Source organism: Octopus sinensis, linkage group LG5 (assembly GCF_006345805.1).
Source record: "Octopus sinensis linkage group LG5, ASM634580v1, whole genome shotgun sequence".
NCBI lineage: Eukaryota > Metazoa > Mollusca > Cephalopoda > Octopoda > Octopodidae > Octopus > Octopus sinensis.
In genome coordinates, this window is record NC_043001.1 from 38,857,532 (window position 1) to 38,882,372 (window position 24,841).

Genomic DNA, 24,841 nt, shown 5'->3' on the forward strand with positions numbered 1-24,841 from the left:
CCGAATACATAAAAGAAAATTGAAAAAGTTTCCTAGACGACTGTTTCATAATCTGGAATGAAAACAAAGATAAACTCCTAAATTTCAAAAGCCTATTGAACAGCATCAACCCAAACATACAGTTCACAATGAAGTACAACCAAAAGGAGCTTCCATTCTTAGATATACTAATTAAAAAAATAAACCTAAAAACAGAAATGGACATATTTTACAAAACCACAGATGCCAAACAATATCTACTTTTTGATTCATGCCACCCAAGACACACCAAAACAAACATCCCATTCAACCTTGCAAGACGGATATGCACAATAGTGTCAGAACAAAATACCAGAAACTTTAAATAGCAAGAACTCAAAAACACCCTAATTGACAGACACTACCCAGTTCAACTCATAGAGGATGGAATCAGACGTGCAACACAAATTGACAGAGAAACCTTAAGAAAAGTTCAACACAGCAACACACCTTCACCAAAAAAACTGCTGTACATATCAACATACAACCCCAGAAACAAAGAAGCTTTCACCATCATCACCCAAAATTTACCAATGCTACATAAGGATCCCAAATTAAAGAAAATTTTACATATACATAAACTCATTAAAAGCTACAAACAACCGAAATCACTAAAAAAGATCCTCACAAAGGCAAAATTATTTTCTAAAATAACGGATGCAAAAGTGAAGAAATGTGGTAGACCACATTGCACAACATGCCCAAACCTTCTAGAAGGATCAGAATTCCTCTTCAAGGAGGGACAAAAATTCAAAATCAAATCAAATTTTACTTGTGCTTCAGAAAACCTGATTTATGCCATAAGATTCTTGGGCTGCCACCAAAACTACATAGGGTCCACGGGATTATCGCTCAGATGCAGATGCACTCTGCATCGACAGCAGATTGCATTCCCATAATACAGAATGATACCCTTTAGTGAACATATTGAGTAATGTGCAAAGCAACTACTACCACAATTTATAATCTTTCCATTCTATCAATGTACCATTGGAACACCAACACAAGTTAGATTAAATAAGGAAACCTTCATTGAAAAATATAAGCCAAAACTTAACCATTTCTAACATTTTTAAATAAGGAAACTCACCTCATTGAAAAAAATATAAAGCAAAACCTAACCACTTGTAACATTATATTCCTTCTAAACCAAATCATGTTAAATTAGTCATTCCCAACATGCTTGATTATCTCCTGTGTAAACTGTGGTATGGAGGTATGATATCTACTATGTATATTTCCTATTTAGTATTGGGGAGGTTTCCTTTATAAGGATGTACTCCCGTATTTGTCTGAGTGTTGGGTCTTTTGGGTGCTTGGATAAGATGTGGATGTCAAGTTGACCCAAGTTACCTCCATGGTGGTCGAGTATGGAGGACTGTTTTTTTGTCATCATATTGTCTCAGATGTTCATTTAGTCATTCCGCAATGCTCCTAGATGTCTCCCCTATGTACATCATGCTCATGTCTTTACAAGCACCTTCTGTGCATCTTATGCTGTAAACTACATTTTGAGGTCTACAGTTAATGCCAGGGTTAATCCTACTTACCATGCAGTTATCATTGGTGCATATGGTATTCTCAAAGGGGTACATCCTACATAGTTGTGATCTAACGGAGTTCCCTGACTTTTCAAACCCTGGCATTAACTGTAGACCTCAAAATGTAGTTTACAGCAGAAGATGCATAGAAGGTGTTTATAAAGACATGAACATGATGTACATAGGGGAGACATCTATATTAAGTATGCAATATGTATAAATATTAAACTATTTCTAATATAATTTCTTTTCCCCCCTCTATTGTGGTAAAAGTTTGATATATACTCAAAAGTATTCATAAATTTCTATCTTTTGTTACAATATTCTTCTTAATAACCTTTTGAATAACTTCATCTGTATACAATATAGCAACATTGTTTTATAGTATTCAACTATAATACTACATGATAAGACTTCCCCTGTTTCATTATCAATGGTCTGCTAGTGGGTGACCCCTTAATTATCAGCTAACATCTTGTTTCAAGTTTTTTCTTACAAAACCTCATGACACTGCTTCTAATAAATCTTGATTTTTATGTCTATACCATCTAAAATGTCTGTTTACTCCATCAACCCTACCCCAAACAGATACTACCCTCTGTTTCTCTCAGCCTTAAATATACAAGGGATATGATAAACTAGTCTATAAAGTAAAACTGACCCCATGAAAAAAACAACAAAACAAAAAAATCAATGACAGGCAGTGTCTTCTTGAAAAAATTTTAGTTACGACTGTGCTGTTGTAGGTACAAGATGTTCTTTGTCTATCTCCTTAACTTCTTGGAGATTTTAGGTAAAATTACACTAATGTGTCCATCTGTTTTAATTTAATTAAATTCTGTCTTTGTGCAGCTAAAGATTGCTCTACATATTAAATTGACATAATGATTGCATTGTTCAATTAAATGGAGTTGCATGAAATGATCATACTGCATTATCTCTGGATATCTTTGTTGCTTATTTTGATTATATATATATATGATAATAATAATGATAATAATAATAATAATAACAATAATAATAATAATAATAATTTTATTATTAGGGTGTATAACTCTAAACTTGCAGGGAAAAATTGAGATTAGACGAACTTGTAAGGTGGTCAAGGATGCTATTTAGTGCAAAAAAGTCGCGTAGTCTGACATTTGTTAAGGGAGTGCAGAAAGAATTTAAATTTCGAATATCCAAAGAAAGCATTCCAACAGTCAAGGAAGAGCCCGTCAAGAGCTTGGGACGAGTATACACTGGAACATTGTCAGACAGAAGTTGTGGGATTGAAATTATGAAACAGGCTGAGGCTGGGTTATCAGCGATTGATAATTCGAAGTTACCAGGTAAATATAAAATTTGGTGCTTGCAGCTCTTTATCATAAAAGAGGTTTATTGCAGCTACCAATAGCATCAATAGTCGAAATATATAAGCTAGGGAAGATACGGACGGTCATGATGCTGAGAGAATCGAAAGATATGGAAATCAGGCGTAACCCACCAGAGGTTAAAACAGCCAGGAAGTGGAAAGCAGAAGCAGAAACTGACGACATCTTGTCTTCTCTTATACACAGAGATGTGGTGGGAGCAACGGAGAACCATCGGAAAGGACTTGGTTTTGGCACGGATCAGTTCAGACCGTTTGCAAGCATGATGCGGAGTGAACGCAGATCTGTTCTTAGCAACAGCGTCAAAACAAGAGAAGCAGAGAGAAGAGAGCTTCATTTGATACGATGTGTTCATCAAGGTCAGATGATGAGATGGGAAGAACATGTTGTTGAGAGGAAGATAAGTTGGGATGAGATGTGGAAGTGGACGACATCTCAGCTGAGTTTCCTGATTCGTTCATCTTATGATGTTTTGCCATCACCTACGAATCTAATAAGATGGAACGTCTCAGGGAATGACATCTGCAAATGTGGAAAGGTCGGTACACTAAAACATATTCTTTCCAACTGTTCATTAGCATTGAACAGGTATACATGGAGGCACAACTTGGTCCTTAAGGTTATCTTCAATGCTATAAAGAACCAAATTCATCTCAACAACACTGAGGAGAAACCGTTGAAAGTACCATCAAGAGATTTCATTACCTTTGTGCGACCAGGTCAGCAGATCCATTTCAAGAAGATCAAGAAACTTCCTGAGAGAAATGAAAAGTGGAACGGCTATTGGGAGGTAACTGCAGATTTACCTGGGTGCCAAGTTTTCTTTCCCATCCCAGTTACGAAAAAACCAGATATTTTGATGTGGGGTGAAAGAAAGAAAGTTGTAAATATAGTCGAGCTAACGGTTCCTCATGAAGATAATATGGACGCCGCTCGGGCTCGAAAATTGAACCGTTATTTAAAGCTCCTCGTGGAATGTGAAGACGCAGGCTGGAAAGCGGAACATTTTCCTGTTGGATGTAGAGGGTTTGTTGGACACAGCGTGAGACGACTGTTGTTATCTCTAGGCCTAACTCATCATAAAGTCAATACCACCATGACTGATATCCAATCTACAGTAGAGAAGGCTAGCCACTGGATTTGGTTAAAAAGAGACGATGAGCGATGACTAGAAGGATATTGAGTTTAACTTTATAACCAGCTGATCTAGCAAGCGGGGCCTCATATCAGTGAGGGGGCCGCTGTGCATTGATGCCGTCGAGAGGTAGGCCCCAAAACGGCACGCATTCTCACCTGATGACCCCATACACTTGCTGGCTTCCGGTATACAGAGCTTTTGACTGGTAGCACTTGCATGTGCAAGTTGTTTGCAAGACATCTAAAATCAAATTTCACAATATAAATATATATATATAAATTAGAGAAAAACAATTATTATATAATTCAAACAATGATAGACGTAAATGATACTACATAGAAAAAATAATATATATGGTATAAAACATTTACCTAGATCACAATAAATTACATAATAATAAATAAACAAACAGTATATGATTAGTAAAAAGACTACGTACGTTTCGTGGCTATATCTTCAATTTGAATTACAATTAAATTTAAATTTAATCAATCAAAAAACAATTCAATTTAAAAGTATAGTCACTCCTCAGGTCAACAATAATAACAATAAATACATATTTTTAATAAATAATCAAACAGAATTAAACAATATTTCTTAAAGAAATAAAACATGATTCTTCTTATAAAAGAAATTCCATTAACTAAATTTTAAACTTAAAAAGTAGGACCAAGTGTTTATAATACAATTATCACGTTAAAAACCTAACATAAAAAATAGGGTAAATAGATAGAAATATGTAATTTATCTGTGAAGATATATTTTAACTTTGAGAATAATCTAAACAAGCTATAGTATATCTTTACTGGAAAAATATGAGTACAATTAATTAAAATAAAAATACTTAAAATACATCATATACTTAAGTTAAGCTAAATTACTATAATTTAATCTATATTCATTAATTAATTAAATAATATATTTATTTACTAATTAAATAAACATCTAATTTGATACGATTCTAACTATGTACTAAACCCTACACAAACATGTGTACACTTATAATATATCTTATATCAACAATGCTGCAGCCACAACCCTGCAATAGTATTTTGTATATATTTCAAAAATATACTCACAAATTATTTAAACTTATTATATAAGTAAATTAATTTATGTCTAGAAGTAATATTTCGCTCATTGACAGAATAAACAAAGTACTTATTATTATTATTAAATTCAATAGTATATAAAGAAAAAAAGAAAAAAAAACTTTTCACTACCTATACTGTAATATTTTACGTAACAAACTATTTCACAAAACAACCACGAATAATACTTTTAGATTTTAGTTCACATATAATAATTATTGTAATAAGAATAATTAAATAAATGTATGTATCTTAAATTATGATTAAATAAAAAAAATTAGAAATACATATTTTTTTAATCAATAATCATATGAATTTCACCATTATTTCTTAAATAAAATGTATACTTATTTTTTCAAAGATATTTTATAAACTAAAAAATTTTAAATTAAAACATATAACTTAGTCCAGATCAAATATTTTGAATATTAAGGGAATAACGAAAGTACTTATTATTATTATTCAATTCAATAGTACAAAAGAAATTAAAACTTTTCATTACCTATACTATAATATTTTACATTACAAACTATATCACAAAGCAACCACACTTAATGTTTTGATTAACTTTAAATTTAATTGTAATTTAGATTGAAAATATGGCCACAAAATATATGTAGTCTATTTACTATTTATATACTGTTTGTTTATTTATTATTATGTACTTTATTGTGATCTTGGTAAATGTTTTATCATATATTTTATTTTCTCTATATGGTATGATTTACATCTATCATTGTTTGAATTACATAATAGTGGTTTTTCTCAAATTTATATATATATATTACGGAGATATACTTGCATAGCGAGTGACTTGATCTGAGTTCATGTGATGGAATGAAAACAATTGCAGTGTGGAAGGTGTTTATAAACCATTTAAGAAACACACAAAAACCGTTAGATTCACTTCAACATTTAAATTTAATTTGTCAAAATATTTTCGTCGCTTTGAGACCGCGACCTGTTCACTGACAAAACTTTGTGCTTATAAACACCTTCCACACTGCAATTGTTTATATATATATAACTTTCCCAGGTGAAGAATGTACCCCACAACATAGACTGGTAGTTAGTGACTTTAGGATCAGGACTAAGAGGACGACCACAAGACGACCAACATGGAGAAGAAGGATCTGGAAGCTTAAAGATCCTACAAATGGACAGAGATTTAGAGACATATTACTTGAAGCCTTTGACGAAATAGAAGGGGATATATACACATGGGGCAGAAGACAACTGGAGGTCTCTAAGGGACAACCTGCTGAGAGCCACTGACCAGATCTGTGGTTGGTGCAAAGTCCCCTCAAGACCCAAAATAACGTGGTGGTGGAACAATATAGTTGACAGGGCTCTTAGACAAAAGAAACAGGCTTGGAAGCACTGGAAGAATAGTGGTAGCAGGGAATTGTATCAGACTGCAAGAAGGGAAGCTAGGAGGCAGGTGTATTTAGCCAGAGTGGAAGCAGATAAGAAAAAAATTAACAATGTTCTGAGCCATGAGGAAGAAAGACTTGAGGTATTTCGTGTTGCAAGACAGAGTGTGAGAGAAAATCGTGATGTGGTAGGACAGAAATGTGTTCGCATGGATGATGGTTCACTTGCGCTAAATGAGGATGCAAAGAGAGAGGTTTGGAGACACCACTATGAAAGGTTGCTGAATAAAGAAAATGAATGGGATAAAGAGAGTCTGTCGAATGTCGATCCAACAGAGGGACAAGCTATCCGAGTTGACAGTTCCTTAGTAGTTAAGGCAATTAGAAGCATGAAGACAGGGAAAGCCCCAGGCCCATCAGGAATTACTGCAGAGATGATTAAAATATCTGGCAGTGTCGGCTATAGCCCAGTCACCCATATAGTTAACCAGGTGATACACGAAGGAGTCATTCCCAATGACTGGTGTAGCAGCATAATAGTCAACTGCTAAAAAGTTAAAGGTGACGCCCTATATACAAATAACAACAGGGGTATCAAGCTATTGGATCAGGTAATGAAGGTTACGGAGAGGGTCATAGCCCAACTAATTAGAGAGAGAGTTAGTTTAGATGAGATGCAGTCTGGGCTCGTGCCAGGGAAAAGTACTGCTGATGCTATATTCCTGGTAAGACAGCTGCAGGAGAAATACCTAGCCAAAGATAAGCCCCTGTACCTGGCTTTTGTTGACATGGAGAAAGCCTTCAACATGGTACTCCGATCACTTATCTGGTGGTCAATGAGGAAACTAGGGACAGATGAATTGTTAGTGAGAGCTGTGCGAGCCATGTACAGGGACGCTGCTAGTAAGGTGAGGGTTGGCAACGAGTACAGTGAAGAATTCCGGGTAGAGGTTGGGGTCCACCAAGGCTCAGTCCTCAGCCCCCTCCTATTTATCATAGTCCTCCAGGCAATAATGGAGAAATTCAAGACAGGATGCCCCTGGGAGCTCCTCTATGCTGGTGACCTTGCTCTAATTACTGAGTCACTATCAGAACTGGAGGAGAAGTTTCAGGTGTGGAAGCAAGGATTAGAATCAAAGGGCCTTAGAGTCAACCTAGCTAAACCAAAGTCCTAATAAGTAGGAAGGTAGACAAATCACAAACGCCTTCAGGCAGATGGCCCTCCTCGATCTGTAGAAAAGGCGTAGGTAGAAACTCTATAAGATGTACCAAGTGTAAGCTATGGACACATAAGAGGTGCAGCAATGTCAAAGGAAGGCTAACTAGGAAAATAGTTTTTGTATGTGGCAGATACTCAAGTGCAATAAACACTGAAAATGTGCAGAGACCAACTTCCACCACATTCCAGGGAGAAAAACTAGAAATAGTTGATAGCTTCCATTACCTAGGTGACCAAGTCAGTAGCGGGGGTGGGTGTGCTAAAAATGTAACTGCTAGAGTAAGAATAGCCTGGGCAAAGTTCAGAGAGCTTTTACCCCTGTTGGTGACAAAGGGCTTCTCGCTCAGAGTAAAAGGCAGACTGTACGATGCATGTGTACGAACAGCCATGCTACATGGTAGTGAAACATGGGCTGTGACTGCTGAGGATATGCGCAAGCTCACAAGAAATGAAACCAGTATGCTCCGATGGATGTGTAATATCAGTGTTCATACTCAACAGAGTGTAAGTACCTTGAGAGAAAAGTTGGACCTAAGAAGCATCAGTTGTGGTGTGCAAGAGAGACGTTTGAGCTGGTATGGTCATGTGACGAGAATGGCTAAAGACAGTTGTGTGAAAATGTGCCACACCCTAGCGGTTGAGGGAACCTGTGGAAGAGATAGACCCAGGATAACCTGGGACGAGGTGGTGAAGCACGACCACCGAACTTTATGTTTCACCGACGAAGAGACTAGAGACCGAGACCTATGGAAGTATGCTGTGCGTGAGAAGATCTGGCAGGACAAGTGAGACCATAACCCATGGCCTCTATCTGGGATGTAGCCAGTCCACTTATGCATGCCTTTCCTTCTTGGGACACAAATCTCTACTTGTGAAGACCTGTTGAGGCAAGTGGAAATCAGAATCAAAATCGAAATCGATCAACATCAATGGAAATTGTAGCTGTGATACCAGTGCCGGGGGCACGTAAGCGAACCATCAAAACGTGCCCGTTGCCAGCACTGCCCCGGCTGGTCTCTGTGCCGGTGGCACATAAAAAGCACCATCCGATCATGGCTGTTGCCAGCCTGGCCTGGCCCCTGTGCTGGTGGCACGTAAAAAGCACCATCGGATCATGGCCGTTGGCATTCTCGCCTGGCCCCCGTGCCGGTGGCACGTAAAAAGCACCATTCGACTGTGGCCATTTGCCAGCCCAGCCTGGCACCTGTGCTGGTGGCACGTAAAAAGCACCAACTACACTCACGGAGTGGTTGGCGTTAGGAAGGGCATCCAACCGTAGAAACATTGCCAGATCAGACTGGGCCTGGTGCAGCCTTCTGGCTTCCCAGACCCCAGTTGAACTGTCCAACCCATGCTAGCACGGAAAGCGAACGCTAAATGATGATGATGATGATGATATATATGTCTTATGTGAATATGTACTCCTTTATTATTTTATTTGTATCTTCCCTTATACATGCACCCTTGTATGTATGTGTGTATCTATGTATGATTGTATATCCTTGTGGTAAGTGTATACGTTTTTCTATAACTTGTAAATTAATAATTTTCTCCTTCATATATTTGTATTTGTGCTTATTCTTTTTTGATTGTCTCAGGCTAGTTTTTGAGTAAGAGAACACTTCTGAGTACACTGGCCTGTCCTGTCTGAGATCATTGTTTCTCTTAGTTAAGTTTTTTTTGTTTTGTTTTTTTCTCTGCTTGTATGTACCATTTTACTTAAATATTGTATCATTTTCAAACATAGTCTTGTCTCTCAGGTTTAAGCCTCTTGTAATATATATATATATTTTTGTTTTCCATTATTAATATGTATACATATAATTCTCTATGGATTTTTTCTGCTAGTGAACCTGTTGCGTTATATTCTACTAGACACATGTGGGTTTGTTTATATTATACTTTGTCTCAACCTGTTATTATTTCTTTAAACATATCCATTAGATTTTTATTTTTATGTTATAGTTTACTGCACATATAGACTTGCATACACATTGATAAGTCTTTCTTTTTCTTCCCTCTCACTATTATTATTTTTCCCTTTTACAACTTGTTTGTAAATATCTGATTTTTCCCTATTACCCCATCTGTATTCTCTCTCATTGTACCTTATTTTATTTTATTTTACTTTATTTAAAAGTATGCATAAATTTAATTATAATTACTATGATTATAATTTTTTCTTACATATATTTTTGTCTTTCAAAATGTGCATATGTATTGAATCCAATATTGTATTAAATCTAATTTTGATTCAACATCATTTTTCTCCATTTTTTATACTTGTTTTTGGTATATTTATACCTATAATGAAATTTTTCAACTATATATATATGTATAAATATATATTTGATTACCTAAGTCTGAGGAGCTAGATTCATATGACAAGCCTACAAAACTTTAAGTTGCTTGGAGTCAAACCAAACTGTTATTAAATACTAACATATGTATTGCTAGTCAAATGCATTGAGTGCCTCTTTCTTTCGTTTCTCCAATCATTCAGTTCACTCTATAAGTTGGTTGGTGTTAGCAAGGGCATCCAGTCATAAAACCCCTGCCAAAACAGTTAGTGAAACCTGTTGCAATCTTCTGTCAAGCCAGCCTGTCAAATATCCAACCCAGATGTGAAATGATGATGATGATGATTTGTGGTTGGAGCAAAGCTTTTGCCAGATCAAAGGTGATATGGTGGTGGAACAATCAGGTCGACAGGGCTATAAAAGAGAAGAAATGGGTTTGGAAAGTGTGGAAAAGGGATGGTAGCAAAGAATCATGTTAGGTAGCTGAAAGGGAAGCAAGGTACCAGATTTATCTTGCTAAGGTAGAAGCAGACAGGAAGAGGTTTGCCAATATCTTACAGTATGAAGACCAGAGACTTGAGATTTTGCATATTGCTACACAGGTGCAGGAGTGGCTGTGTGGTAAGTAGCTTGCTTACCAACCACATGGTTCCGGGTTTATTGCCACTGTGTGGCACCTTGGGCAAGTATCTTCTACTATAGCATCAGGCTGACCAAAGTGTTGTGAGTGGATTTGGTAGACGGAAACTGAAAGAAACCTGTCGTATATATGTATATATATATATGTGTGTGTGTAAATATTTGTGTGTCTGTGTTTGCCCCCCCCCCCAACATCGCTTGACAACCAATTGTGGCGTGTTTACATCCCTGTAACTTTGCAGTTCAGCAAAAGAGACCGAGAGAGTAAGTACTAGGCTTACAAAGAATACGTCCTGGGGTCGATTTGCTCGACTAAAGGCACTGCTCTATCATGGCCGCAGTCAAATGACTGAAACAAGTAAAATAGTAGAAGAGTGTGTCAGAGAGAATTGAGATGTTGTGTGAGATAAAATGTGTACAGATAGATAATGGCATGCTAGTATTTAGTGATTTGGAAAAGAAAAATGTGTGAAAGAGCTACTGTGAAGGGCTATTAAATGTGGCGGATGAATAGAAAAAGGGAGTCTCCCCATCATGTGAACCCAACAGAGAGGCCAACCATTCATATAGACAGCAGTATGATAAATAATGTAATTAAAGATATAGAGACTGGAAAAACCCCTGGTTCATCAGGAGTCACTGTTGAGATGCTTAAAATATCTATAAAGAAGGATACAGTCTGGACACTGTTTAGTTAATTAGGTTATTCAGGAAGGTATAATCCCCAATGACTGGTATACCAGGATCATAATCAGCTACTAAAACAGTAAATGAAATGCATTTAACATAATTAATTATAGAGGCCTCGAATTACTTGACAAAGTGATAACAGTTATGGAGAGAATAATAACCCAATTAATTAGAAACACATTAAGCTAGATGAAATGCAGTTTGGCACAGTAATGGGAAGAAGTCAGGCAAGTACAAGGGTAATATTAAGCTAAGAATAAGCTGTTGTACTTGGCATTAGTTGACCTGGAGAAAGCATTCAACAGAGCACCCTGCTCTGTAATATGCTGGTCTTTCAGGAAGCTAGAGATGGATAGATGGCTTGTGAAAAGCACTACAGGTATTATACAGGGTTGCTATAAATAATATTAGGGTTAGTCATGAGAACAGTGATAGATTCAGATAAATTTTAGGGTTAGGTGTACATAAAGGCTCAGTCCTCAGCCACCTCTTATTCAGAACTGTCCTCCAGGTCATAACAGAGGAATTTAAGCCTGGAAACCAATGAGAACTACTATATGTAAATTACCTTGCTCTCATAGCAGAATCTGTAACAAAACTAGAAAAAAGTTTCAGGTGTGGAAGCAAAGCCTGGAATCAAAGAGCCCTGAAGTTAACTTAGCAAAGACAAAAGCCTTAGTAAACAAGAAAACAAACAGGACCCTACTCACTTCAGGTAAACAGTTTTTCTCAGAATGTAAGAATGGTGTAGGCAGAAATTCATTTCAGTGTATTCAGGGCAAGCAATGGATGCACAACAGGTGCAGTGGAACAGTAGGGAGGTTAACAGAGAAAGTAGTGTCTGTATGTGGAAAATGCATAGGAGTCATAAAATCTACAAGTATACAGGAAATGGATTTTCACAAATGCCTAAGAAGGTGCTCTAAAGGTACTGGGCAATATCTGCTAGCTAGGTGACCTAATTTTCAGTGGAGGAGGAAATGAAATTGCTAGAATAAGATGGAGAAAGTTCAGAGATCTTTCACTTCAAGTAGCAACCAAAAGTCTCTCTTTCTGAGAGAAAGGAAAGTTGTGTGATGCCTGTGCAGAAACAGGAATGCTACGTGATAGTCAGCCATGGTCCCTGAATGTAGAGGGCATGCAAAGACTAGAAAGGTGTGAAGTTACTATGTTCAGTATGATGTGTAATGTTTGTCTGCAAGGGGCTCTTTCCCCTCACCATCTCCAACATCTCAACCTTATCAACCTACAGAAGTCAATGGAGCCTGGTACAGCTCATGGCCATGCCAGCTCCAGTCAAACCATCTCACTCATACCGACATGGAAAATTGATGCTAAACGATGACAATGATGATGGTGATGATGATAATATATACTTGTGTGTATGTGCGTGTGTGCATATTCAAGAATAACATTTCTGATGACAATCAGAAATCCAACCAGTATACACACTAAAAAAGTTAATGCATTGAAAGAATGTTCATTTTAAGATACGAAGATGATGATGATGACTTCTCAGCTTTTTAGAATAATTAATAATTTTGTTAATTTCATCAAACCAAGAATAATTTATGAATCAACTAGGTCACTCTTCTGAAATCAAACATTTAATCTCAGTGATAAAACTGATTTCAAGTTTTGGCACAAGGCCATCAATTTCAAAGGAGTAAAGTCACTTAAATCGACCCTAGTGTTCAATTGGTACTTATTTTATCGATGCCAAAAGAATTAAAGGCAAAACTGATTCCAGCAGCATTTGAACTCAGAACTTAAAATCTAAAGAAATGCTGCTAAGAATTTTTCCCAGCACAGTAACAATTCGGCCAGCTCAGCTGTAATATTGCTATTTCAATAACACTGGAATAATATAATGAGGAAAATTATAAACATTAAAATATTATTGGCAGCAATATATAAACAAGTTTGTTTTTGAATTGCTGAAATGTATTGTAGTACAAGTAGAAAGATATTTTTTTTCGACATGTAAATACTGACTGTACAGCATATATAGAATAAAAGCCTTACAGAGTAGAAAAATCTGTCAGCAACCAGCCATGGGAATCAAGCTCACATCCCTTTGATTTCCAGTCAAGTGCTTTACCATTAAGCTAAACTGGTTTACTGACAAATTCTTCTGCAATTTAGAACTTATAAAGTCATCCAGAAACGCTAGATGCAATACAGATTTTGTCATATGTAAACAAACAAGTTTGTTTTTGTAGCACTGAAATGTTTTGTAGTACAAGTAGAAAGATATATTTTTCAACATGTAAATACTGATAGAACAACATATATAGGATAAAATACAGAGAAGAAAAATCATCATCATCTTCATCATGTATTAAAATGAACATTCTTTCAATGTATTATTGGCAGTATTAGTTTGTTACAACATTTTGTGAATTGAATGAAACTCAAAGTTAGTGTTTATAGAAATATACTTTCTTCATGGTCATAATAGATTAATATTAACAGGAAAATACATACAAATGATTTATATTTGTACTTACTGAATAATGGTCTTGCATAAAATCTTATCTTATCAGTGGTGATTTCACAAACAATTGCTTGCTCATTATTTTCAAGAAGTGTGATGTTTATGATGCTGACATTGTTAGGAAACACATTTGCTTTAATGCTTAAAGTATTATAAATTCTGTTAATGACTGTTCCATCAATTTGCCAGTGTTTAAAGTTTTGCTTTTCAACAGGACATTCAAAAGTTACTGGTTGATTCTTCCTGGTAAATTTTGTGCCACCCTCAATTATTCCAAGAGAAACTGAAGGAAATGAAAATATAAAACACATATAAATCATTTAATAGCTACCTTGTTATTCCTAGAAGTAATTTTTCTAATGCAAGAACAACAACTTGAAATAAGAGGATTAATTGAAAAATTTGTTTTAAAGTATAATTTAAAATTAAATGTGAATACATGTACAGAGAATATTTCAGAGAGAAGAGGAATCACACCCATGTATCATAGATAATGCCTAAGGCATCAACTTTCTGTCAATGTCTCAAATATTATAATCATATCATATGATCAGGAGAAATGTAAAAGAAACATGTCAATCAGAAGCACACACCTACTTTAGGATGTGAAATCAGACATTCAAATATGAAGAGATATTCGGTTCCTGAACTTTATTTAAATAACACAGATGATTACCATTTTGTTCTATTTTCTGTGAAATCTGTATTTGTATTTACATTTAGTTTTAAAATTTAAAAGATTTTATTTAATATATTTAATTGGGCAAAAATTAACAGCGGACAGAATGATGAAGAAGACGATGAAAATATTGATTTCAAATTTTGGTACAAGGCCAGGAATTTCGGAGGAGGGAATAAGTTGATCACATACTAAACTAGGAGGGAATAAGTTGATCACATACTAAACTAGTACTTATTTTATTGACCTGGAAAGGATGAAAGGCAAAGTCTCAACCTCAGTGGAATTTGAACTGAGAATGTAATGCTGGACAAAATGCCACAAAACATCTTGTTCAGTGTGCTAATGAGTCTGCCAGTTCACCACCTTAAAGACAATGAGAATATTAAAAGGTAGGGAATGGTATTAAAAAGTTCCCAGAGTAGTTATCTGTATATATAAAAGGTATGATGTGTGTGTGTGTGTGTGTGTGTGGATGTAATTTATGCATGTCCTCAAATTAGCATGCATGTCGCTCCAATTTTAGGACATTCGTCATGACCCTAGCTGTATTTTCATCAACATATTTTTCCCAGCGGCACCAGCATAGTGGTAAAAATGAATTTTCAGCCAAAACTTTTAGCAATTTTCAAGTCGGAGAAATCCACCTTTGTTTACAACAGGAGTTAAGTCCCCTTCTAGCTATGAGTAAGTTTTTGTTAAAACTTTTGTTAAGTATTTTGTCGATATACGGGCAACACACACACACACACATACACACACACACGAACATGTATCCAAACAAAACACATGTATGCAATATGTGTATGATCGTGTGTGTGTGTATATATATATATATTCTTAAGACTTAGTTGTGATCTGAATGTAATCACTTCTGAAACAGAGGAGCGGGAGCTCTTTTGGGCATTCTATTTTCCTTGCTGGAAGGCTTCCCAACCCATGGGCAAAGGGGGGTTAGATGATGGGGGTGGTGTTTTCAAAGGGCTGGCATGTGCAACCTGATCACATGTGCATGTGCAGCCTGATCAATCCATGCGCTCCCATCACGACACCGATTCTGCAGAACTGAGTTGGGTGTGAAAACCAACTTTAAAGTATAAATATTTATGTTTTTGAATCAACAATATTGTGTTCGGTTAAGTCCTATTTGGGATGAAAAACCAATTAACTGATTCCTTATGGGGTTTTCCATTTAATCAGGATAAAATAAATCAAAAAAAAATCGATAAACCGATTCCTTATAGGATTTCCCAATAAAATTGGCTACACCCCATTTTCAACCATAACTTTTACCAAATTTTATGTATTTTGTTCAAACTTGATGCCAGCATTACTTAGGAGTCATGGGATCTTTGAATGCTCTAAGTTCTCCAAAACCGAAAATGAAAAAAATCGATGAGTTGAAAAAAATCAATAAACCGATTCCTTATGGGATTTCCCAATCAAGTCATCTGCAACTCATTTTCAACCAAAAGTTTATCAATTTCAACAGATTTCGCTCAAATATGACATCGATGTTACTTAGTTTGGTTTGAAATAAAGAACTTGATTAGCTTAATAATCCTAACTTAATCCCGGGCAAAGCCGGGCTACACTGCTAGTCTTTAATAAAAAAAATAACTTGTTTACTTAAGTTTTAACAGCATCTCTTTTGAAAAAGTCATCTTGCACAGCAATACACTGATCCCAGCATTCCTGCCACTATTGGAATTTGGCCTGGAAGTCATTTTCTGTAAGCGAGTCGAGGACTTTCTGTGATTCACTCTTGATCATGACAATAGTGTTAAAATGGCAACCTTTGAGCTGAATTTTTACCTTGGCAAAGAGATGGCAGTCTGTAAATGCTAAACCTGGCAAATAGGGCAAGTGTGAGAGTGATACCATGTTGTTTTTGGCAAGGAACTCAGATAAGGAGCATTGTCATCATGAAGAATCAACTTCTGTGTGCTCAAAAGATCTGGTTGCTTTCGGCGAATGTCCTCCCTCAAATGCTTCACAACATCGCAGTAAAATTCTACATTGACTGTCTGGCCTTGGGGGATGAATTCTTTATGCACAATACTGGTTATGTTGAAAAAACAATGAGCATGCTCTTGATTGAGCTGTAGCTCTGTCATGCCTTCTTTGGTCATGGTGATGAAGGCCTCTTCCATTGGGATAATGGTTGGTTCATCTCAGGGTTGTACCCATAGACCCAACTCTTATCACCGGTGATGATCCTTGATGTAAAGGATGAGTCATCAGTGGCATGCCAATGGAGATCTTGACAGACTTTGACATGATGTTCTTTCTGTTCAGTAGTCAGCAGGCAGGGAACAAACTTGGCAAAGACACACTACATGTTCAATTCAGATGTTAGGATTGCCTCGATGAACCAATATGACAAACCAGCATCAGCAATGTTGTTCTCTTCAGATGATCCTCATGCACAAACTGATGAATTTACAGGCTGACATTCATGGTAGGTCACCCAGATTGCTCCCTATCTCCTAGGATGTTCTTCCACTTTTGAAGCACCCACACTACTTGAAACTTTGCATACGACTTATTGCCTCATCGCCGTAAGATTGCCAAAGCATGATCAATGTCTCTGTAGCAGACTTCCCAAGTTTAATGCAAAATTTCAGATTGGCCCTTGGTTCCAACTTTCAGTTTATGACAAAATTGCAAACTATAGCACAAACATGATCACAAAAACACAAATTTCACAACTTGCGAAGTAAACACTAGCGCCGCTAAGGGTAATATTCTCTGCAGATGCACAAAAGCTTATTTCAGAGTTATTTACTTTGAATTGTTATTATCTCCTATCTGATTAGCCTGTCCTTACATAACATGCTTCATGATTTTAGTATACATACCTTATTAGTGTTTCCTCTTAAGTTCTATATACTCTGGGAATGTATTAAAGCCATTTTGGGGCTACTTTGTTTGAAATTTTACTATCGGGTAATTAATTTCATGTTATTACATAACTGCCTTCAAAATTTGGGATTCCTAAAAACAGAATCCGGTGTAAGACAGTTTGGTATTCTCAATAAATGCACAAAAAACGTTTTAACGGTTACATACTTTGTATTATTGTTATTGGATAAGCGAAACAATTATGAGAATGGAACCATGGGATAATCCCCGATTTCCAAGGAAATACTGGGTACATCAGCTAGTACTACATATGTGGGAAATTCTGTCTGTGGGTGTGTTTGTGGAGTTGTTAGCTAACTCCTCCTACATAGTTTTATCAATTTTGATAAAACTTGACATGAGAGTAAAACACATGTCTGAAAACCTCATGGCACCCTCAGATTGTTGCAAAATCGATAATAGGGTCCCTGGAAGTGATCCTTATATATATCTAATATATTCTATTTTAAAAACCAAGGGAAATAACCCATTTGCCCCTGGAAGGGGTCCTTATTTAAAGCCAAGAGAAATAACCCTTCCATTTTCCTAAATTATTTAGCAAAAATGAAATTGAGTATGTTTATTTCTTAGTATTTGAACCGACAGAGTTATTTTCGCAATTTATCTAGTACAACCCTGAAACAAGTAAATAGTATTTTCCTATACAATAGATCTACTTAATTCAGTTAGTGAATTATTCACGAATATACCAACACTAGTGCCCCTGAGGGTAATATTCTCTGGGAACATACAAAAGCCATTTGCAGAGTTGCTTAATTTTGAATTGTTATCATCTCATATATGATTAGCCTGTTCTTATGTAACATGCTTCATGATTTTAGTATACATACCTTATTAATATTTTCTCCTATGTTCTATATAATTTAGGAATGTATTAAAGCCATTTTCAGGGATACTTTACTTGAATTCTTACTATCAGGTAATTAATTTCATGTTATTACATAACTGACTTCACAATTTGGGAATTCATAACTTATTGGGAATTCCTAAAAACAAGATGCTGTGTAAGACTGATACTTTGTATTGCTGTTATTGGATTAGCGAAACAATTATGAGAATGGAACAAAGGGACAAGCCCCACTTTCCCGGGAATGTCAGCTAGTATATATATATATATCCATATGTATTTAAAGAATGTAGTTGAGTAAAGATGGAATAATGTGAGATGTTCACCCCTTCACAGGAAGGAGTATATTGCATACATAAAAAATTCAACTACATTGACAGTCACATAAATTTGAAAATGAACACCCAGACAAGTCTGGAACCCTCTCTCTGTTGGATTTCCAAATCAAGATCACAGAGGATGGTTACATCCACATGAATCTTTACAAAAGGAGCAGTGACTAGGAATCTATTCATGCATTATGATTCGGCCCAATCCACCAGAGCCAAAACTGCACACATACAAAATGAAATAACATGCATAAGGGACAGATGCAGTGAAGTAAGTGACAAAGCCATCAGCATGAAGCGGTTCCTCAAGAACTTAGCATGCAATGGCTATCCACCATCAACAGCTAAAAGACTGCCTCTGTGAATCATGAAAGTGGGTAAACTACACAGAGAAGCCCAAAACATCAGATCAGAAACGTGCTTCCTTAGACTGCCCTACTTTGAAGACAGAACATCAGCAGCTATCCAACATGCCATCCGCAGGGAGAGACTTAACATACAGCTGGTACACACCGGTCTATCCCTGAAGAAAGCTCTATCAAGGAAAAATACCAAAGAGAGCACTGTGGGGTGCACACTCACCAACTGCCCCATCAATGACATCAAAACATGTAGTATATGAGGTCATCTGCAATAAATGTGGGGCACCCTACATAGAGAGCACTACTAGGAAACTACACATTCAAATAAACAAGCATATGCAGATAGACACTTTGATAAAGAAACACCACAAGAAGTGCTAAACCCAGAATTTCAAAGTTTCCATCAAGGCAACCTAACACAACAGGGGTAATCTCAAAATTATGGAAGCCCTCCTTATAAATAAATTGAAACCAGCCATTAATGACAGGAAGAAACTACACGAAGCAGACTAGTTGTTATAGCAACAACAACCTGCACATGTCACTTCTTCCCACCTTCACTGCCCCACCACACACACACACATACTTCTAAGCAACAAACTTTTTCCAACCACCACTTTTCTGAATTTCTTGAAGAATGGGTCTTCGTGCTAAAATATAGAAATAAAAGGTAAAACTGCAACTTTGATCTTTTTCCTTTTCCATTTGTAGTTTAATTTGTACCTTCTTGCATTGTTCTGGCTTTACACAACCACATTCTTTAAATCATACCTCAAAGTGCTTCACGAAATCTACCTCATTTTAACACACACACATACACACATGCACACTCACACACACACATATATATACATACATATATTTTTCATAAAATCTAGTTTCAGCTCACGAGCTGTGGCCATGCTGGGGCACTGCCATTCAGTGTTGCTACATAATTTTACTTCACGAATGCTTTTTAGCAATTGCCATTTGGTGCATGAGAGTTTGATGCTGCTGCCCTCATCTGCACTTCCTGCTGTGAAGTTGGTTCATCTGGGACACCTGACAGGAAGAGGTCCAGTTTTATTTTAAAGACATCTGCATCCACTCCATGGAGGTCTCTCAGGTCCTTCGGGAGGCTATTGAAGAGCTGTGGACCCCTAAAGCCCAGGCTATCACAGTATCTTGTCCTACATCTTGATGGCAAATTTGGAGTCCTTGGCACTATGCAGTGACACCCAGTTCTAGTATTTGTGTAACTCTCAATGCCAAAGTTTGGGACAAGTCCTTCCAGGATCTTCCAGATGTATATTATGGCATATCTTTCTTGCCTACGCTCTAAGGAATACAGTCTTAATCTCTTGAGTCTTTCTTTTCTCTGATTTTCCTCTCGATTTCACTTGGGCTGTGTAAATTGTAGAATGGAAATATTATATATATTTTCCGACAGAAAAGAATTTTATTGATAAATTTGAACCCAAGCTAAATAAGCAATAATAATGATAATACTTAGAGGTACTACTTCTACTGCTACGACCATGACCACTAACAACAACAACAATACTAAAGGTGATCCAGATGAAGATAGCAGGAAAATTATCTTATTTAGGGTTAAAAGTTCTATTGCCACCACCATCACCACAAGCAACAATAATTAAGGTCTTGACAATGATGATGATGACAATTGAAATATAAAAATCCCTGACAAAGGCTATTTACAACATTTCTAAAAATAGCCCAACAATTGCTACCTGGGCCAGGGTTAAGATACAGGACTCTTGACATGTTCAACAAAGCGTGACACCTAAACCAACCAATCAGCTTAAGTAATTGAGTGATGCTACACACTGATTGGTCAGAATACATATACTAGCAGCATAGCCCGGCGTTGCCCGGGTATGTAAGAGCCCCTAGTAGGCAACGACTAATCCCAATCTAGTCCTTTCCCTCTAGGGAAGGAAGGTGCATGTGTAGGTTGCAATGTCTTCTCTTCACTCGAATACTTCTGTGTATACAATGTTCCTAGCTGTCCCTTTGGGCGAAAACATGAAAACATCATTGCGCCTCCCAACGCGTGAACAGCCCACGTAGATTTGAACGTGGGCGAAGCACTGTTCGCCCAACTGTAACCCAGCAACTTGTAGCGTTTGGCCTTGGGATTTATTGATGGACATTGCGAAGCAGAGTTTAACAGGAAACTGAGAACGCCTGAAGTCGATTGGTAGGTCAGCGCCCGACGGTTGAAGGTGCATGCGTGGAATGAAGACGTTCTCTCCCTTCCCACAACCGGTAAGTATTGTGGCCGTTATTAAATGTGGTGGCAAATGTTTCACAACCAGACGTGTGCCGTTGTACTGTTTAGGTGGAACCAAATTCCTGATGAGCATAATGGGCGCACTGACTTTTAACTTCAGGATGTGTGGCGGCAGGCCTGGCGGTTCAAGTGAATTCAGGAATTCAACAGGATAATCGGCAAGCTCGGTGGGGTCTGCTGTCCTATCAATAGATTTGTAGAAGTGGACATCACCAGGAATAGCTTCAAGTAGCTGGATATTGATGGAGTTGAGAGTTAAAATGGTCGAGTTGCGTCCCCTAGACAGTCTGTGGTTTGTGTTTCTGATTCTCAACCCCATGTTGAATTTATCGATTTTTTTCAGAACTGGGGGAACTTTTCAAAATTTTCGCTGGTTAGTTTTGAATTATGACATTGGGCTATGTGTGTGTCAAGTTTCATCAGAATCGGTTGAAAGCCGTGGTCAGGGTGAGGGTACAACCTGACAGACACACAGACAGACAAACTGCCGTTTATATATATATATATATATATAATATATATATATATATATATATATATATATATATGTATATATATATATATAAATATATATATAAATATATAGAATGGTTGTATACTGTCAATCTAACATGAACGTGACAGTAGGGGAGGGTACACCACCGCTGTTTAGCCCTAGGAAGCATCGACGCCTCCTGATGGCTTTGACACATTTTTCCTGTGTCCTTATATACATTTACGAAGGGGAGACAAATACCCCCAGCCGCCAGGGCTGCATCTAGAGACACGCGTGTTTCAGGATCATTGTCCTTTGTCGGCCTAGACTAGCAGACACCGGTCAGCTATTGATATCTGCCTCGACTCGTAATGTATATTTCTAATTTCAGTGAAGTCTATTCACTGGTTATCAAAATCCCCCCCTCCTACTGTCACGTTCATGTTAGATTGACAGTATACAACCATTCTATCGCCCCACCACTGTACACGTCTCTACGAGAGATTTAGAAATTTAGTATTTCTGATTTCAGAGTTTCTACAGCTGGATGCCCTTCCTAACACTAACCACTCTGAGAGTGTAGTGGATGCTTTTACGTGCCACTGACATGAGGGCCTTTCAGGCGGTACTAGCAATGGCCATGCTCAAATGATGTTTTTTACGTGCAACCTGCATGGGAGCCAGTCCGGCGGCACTGGCAACAACCACGCTCGAATGTTTTTCTACATGTCACTGGCACAAGTGCCAGTAAGGCGACACTGCTAATGATTACGCTCAAATGGTGCTTTTTACGTGCCACCGGCACAGAAGCTAGTCAGCTGCTCTGGCAACAATCATGCTCAGATGGTGCTCTTAGCGCCCCACTAGCACTGATGCCAGTCATCCAATTTCATTTCAATTTCATTTACCTCAACAGGTCTTTGCAAGCATAGTTTAGTGTCCAGTGAAGGAAAGGTACTCATAAGTGGGCTGGTTATATCCCTGGCATAGGCCACGGGTTATGGTCTCACTTGGCTTGCCGAGTCTTCTCATGCACAGCATATTTCCAAAGGTCTCGGTCACTAGTCATTGCCTCAGTGAAACCTAATGTTCAAAGGTCGTGCTTCACCACCCCATCCCAGGTCTTCCTGGGTCTACCTCTTCCACAAGTTCCCTCCACTGTTAGGGTATGACACTTCTTCACACAGCTGTCCTTATCCATACGCAACGCATGACCATACCAGCTATCCTCATCCTTTCTCACCACATGACCATACCAGCGCAGTCATCTCTCTTGCACACCACATCTGATGCTTCTTAGGCCCAACTTTTCTCTCAAGGTACTTACACTCTGACATTACACATCAATTGGAGCATACTGGCTTCATTCCTTGCCAGCTTATGCATGTCATCAGCAGTCATGGCCCATGTTTCACTGCCGTATGGCATGGCTGTTCGTACACATGTGTCATACAGCCTACCTTTTACTCTGAGCGAGAGGCGCTTTGTTACCAGCAGAGGTAAGAGCTCTCTGAACTTTGCCCAGGCTATTCTTATTCTAGCAGCTACACTTTCAGCGCACCTTCCCCCGCTACTGACTTGGTCACCTAGGTAATGGAAGCTATCAACTACTAGTTTTTCTCCCTGGAATGTTGCGGAAATTGTTCTCTGCATATTTTCAGTGTTTATTGCTCTTGAGCATCTGCCAAATACAAAAACTATCTTCCCAGTTGGCCTTCCTTTGATATTGCTGAACCACTTATGTGTCCATAGCTTATACTGGGTACATCTTATAAAGTCTCTACCTATGCCTTTCCTACAGATCGAGCAGAGCCATCTACCTGAAGGGATTTATATATATATACTAGCAGTATCACCTGGCGTTGCTCAGGTTTGTTTCGACCCGCTGGAATTGGAATTTTTGAAAAGTAAAAATTTTGCATTATGTAGCTTGTTATTCCCTTCAAGTGAACATTTTTGTGGTTGAAATACACCGAAAAGTGGCGACACAGCAGTGAAAAATGCACCTTTTTGATGTAAATAATTTTTGGTGTTAACATGGTCCGATTTGAATTTTATCTTCTACGGAAGGAAGAGCAACCCTTCTATCATACTCTCAATTTTGGTCAACTTGCGCCGCAGGGTCTCGGAGGAGATAGTGTTAGTTGAAGGCTACCAAACCTGGCGCACACAGACAACTTCAGCTTTATATAGAGAGAGATAACACACACACATTAATACACATACATACAAACACACACACACACACACATGTATGTATGGATGTATGTATATATATATGTACATCTGTCCACTTCTTGCCATATTTTTATCCTTCACTTCCTACACACACTCACACACACACGCACACACACACACCTTCTTAGCTTACAATTTTCTTTCAACAATTGACAACTGAAGTACGCTCACAAATTAATACTACGAAAACTTAGCGACAGAAAGTAAATTAAAAACCAATTTACCTTTTCTGTTGAGTTATCATTCTAATTCGACCGTCTGATTTCCTTAAATCCGTCTCTTTTCTTCAACTGAACTTACTTCCTATCGTTTCTTAAAGTCCTTTGTGAAATCTAGGAGTGTTTTTTTTTGTTCTTTCTCGAGAAAGTTTTGTTTTCTCGACACTAAAAACTAACGGGAAGTAGACAACAGTCCCAGTACAATTGGTGTAATAGTGTAACTCATTAATGTGAGCGGCTAGCATCTACTCACCATATGTCAGTGAATTGTTGCTGTGTGTTTGCAAATGTGTTCGAATGAGAAAGTGAATTGTGTTTGGTGCCTTTTTTACTAATAACAAACACACACGTGTGTGTGTGTGTGTTTGAGTATTTGTATGTAGTTGTTTGAAACGTTTGTGTTTGTCACTGTCATATATGTATATGTTTGCGTGTCTATGTGTGTAAAGAGAAAGTAGGAGAAAGTGTGGTAATAGGCGGAGTAAAGCCTTTGAAGTGAGAGAGGGAAATCGTAAAATATTGAGTTTTCTCAAATTTTTGCTTAATTGGGGGTCAAATTGAAAGAAATTTATATGCCATGTCCGAATGGAATG

The 24,841-nt window shown here is 37.4% G+C and overlaps 2 protein-coding genes across 2 annotated transcripts in view; both read right to left on the minus strand.

The window, feature by feature from the left end:
* The window catches only part of LOC115212114, a 556,559-nt gene that overhangs the window by 244,161 nt on the left and 287,557 nt on the right, over window positions 1-24,841 (minus strand). The window lies entirely within an intron of this gene.
* The window catches only part of LOC118763632, a 141,338-nt gene that overhangs the window by 115,693 nt on the left and 804 nt on the right, over window positions 1-24,841 (minus strand). Inside the window, exon 2 of the mRNA XM_036503335.1 lies at window positions 13,896-14,165. Coding sequence (XP_036359228.1) covers window positions 13,896-14,165 — 270 coding nt within the window. The remainder of the gene's footprint in view (window positions 1-13,895; window positions 14,166-24,841) is intronic.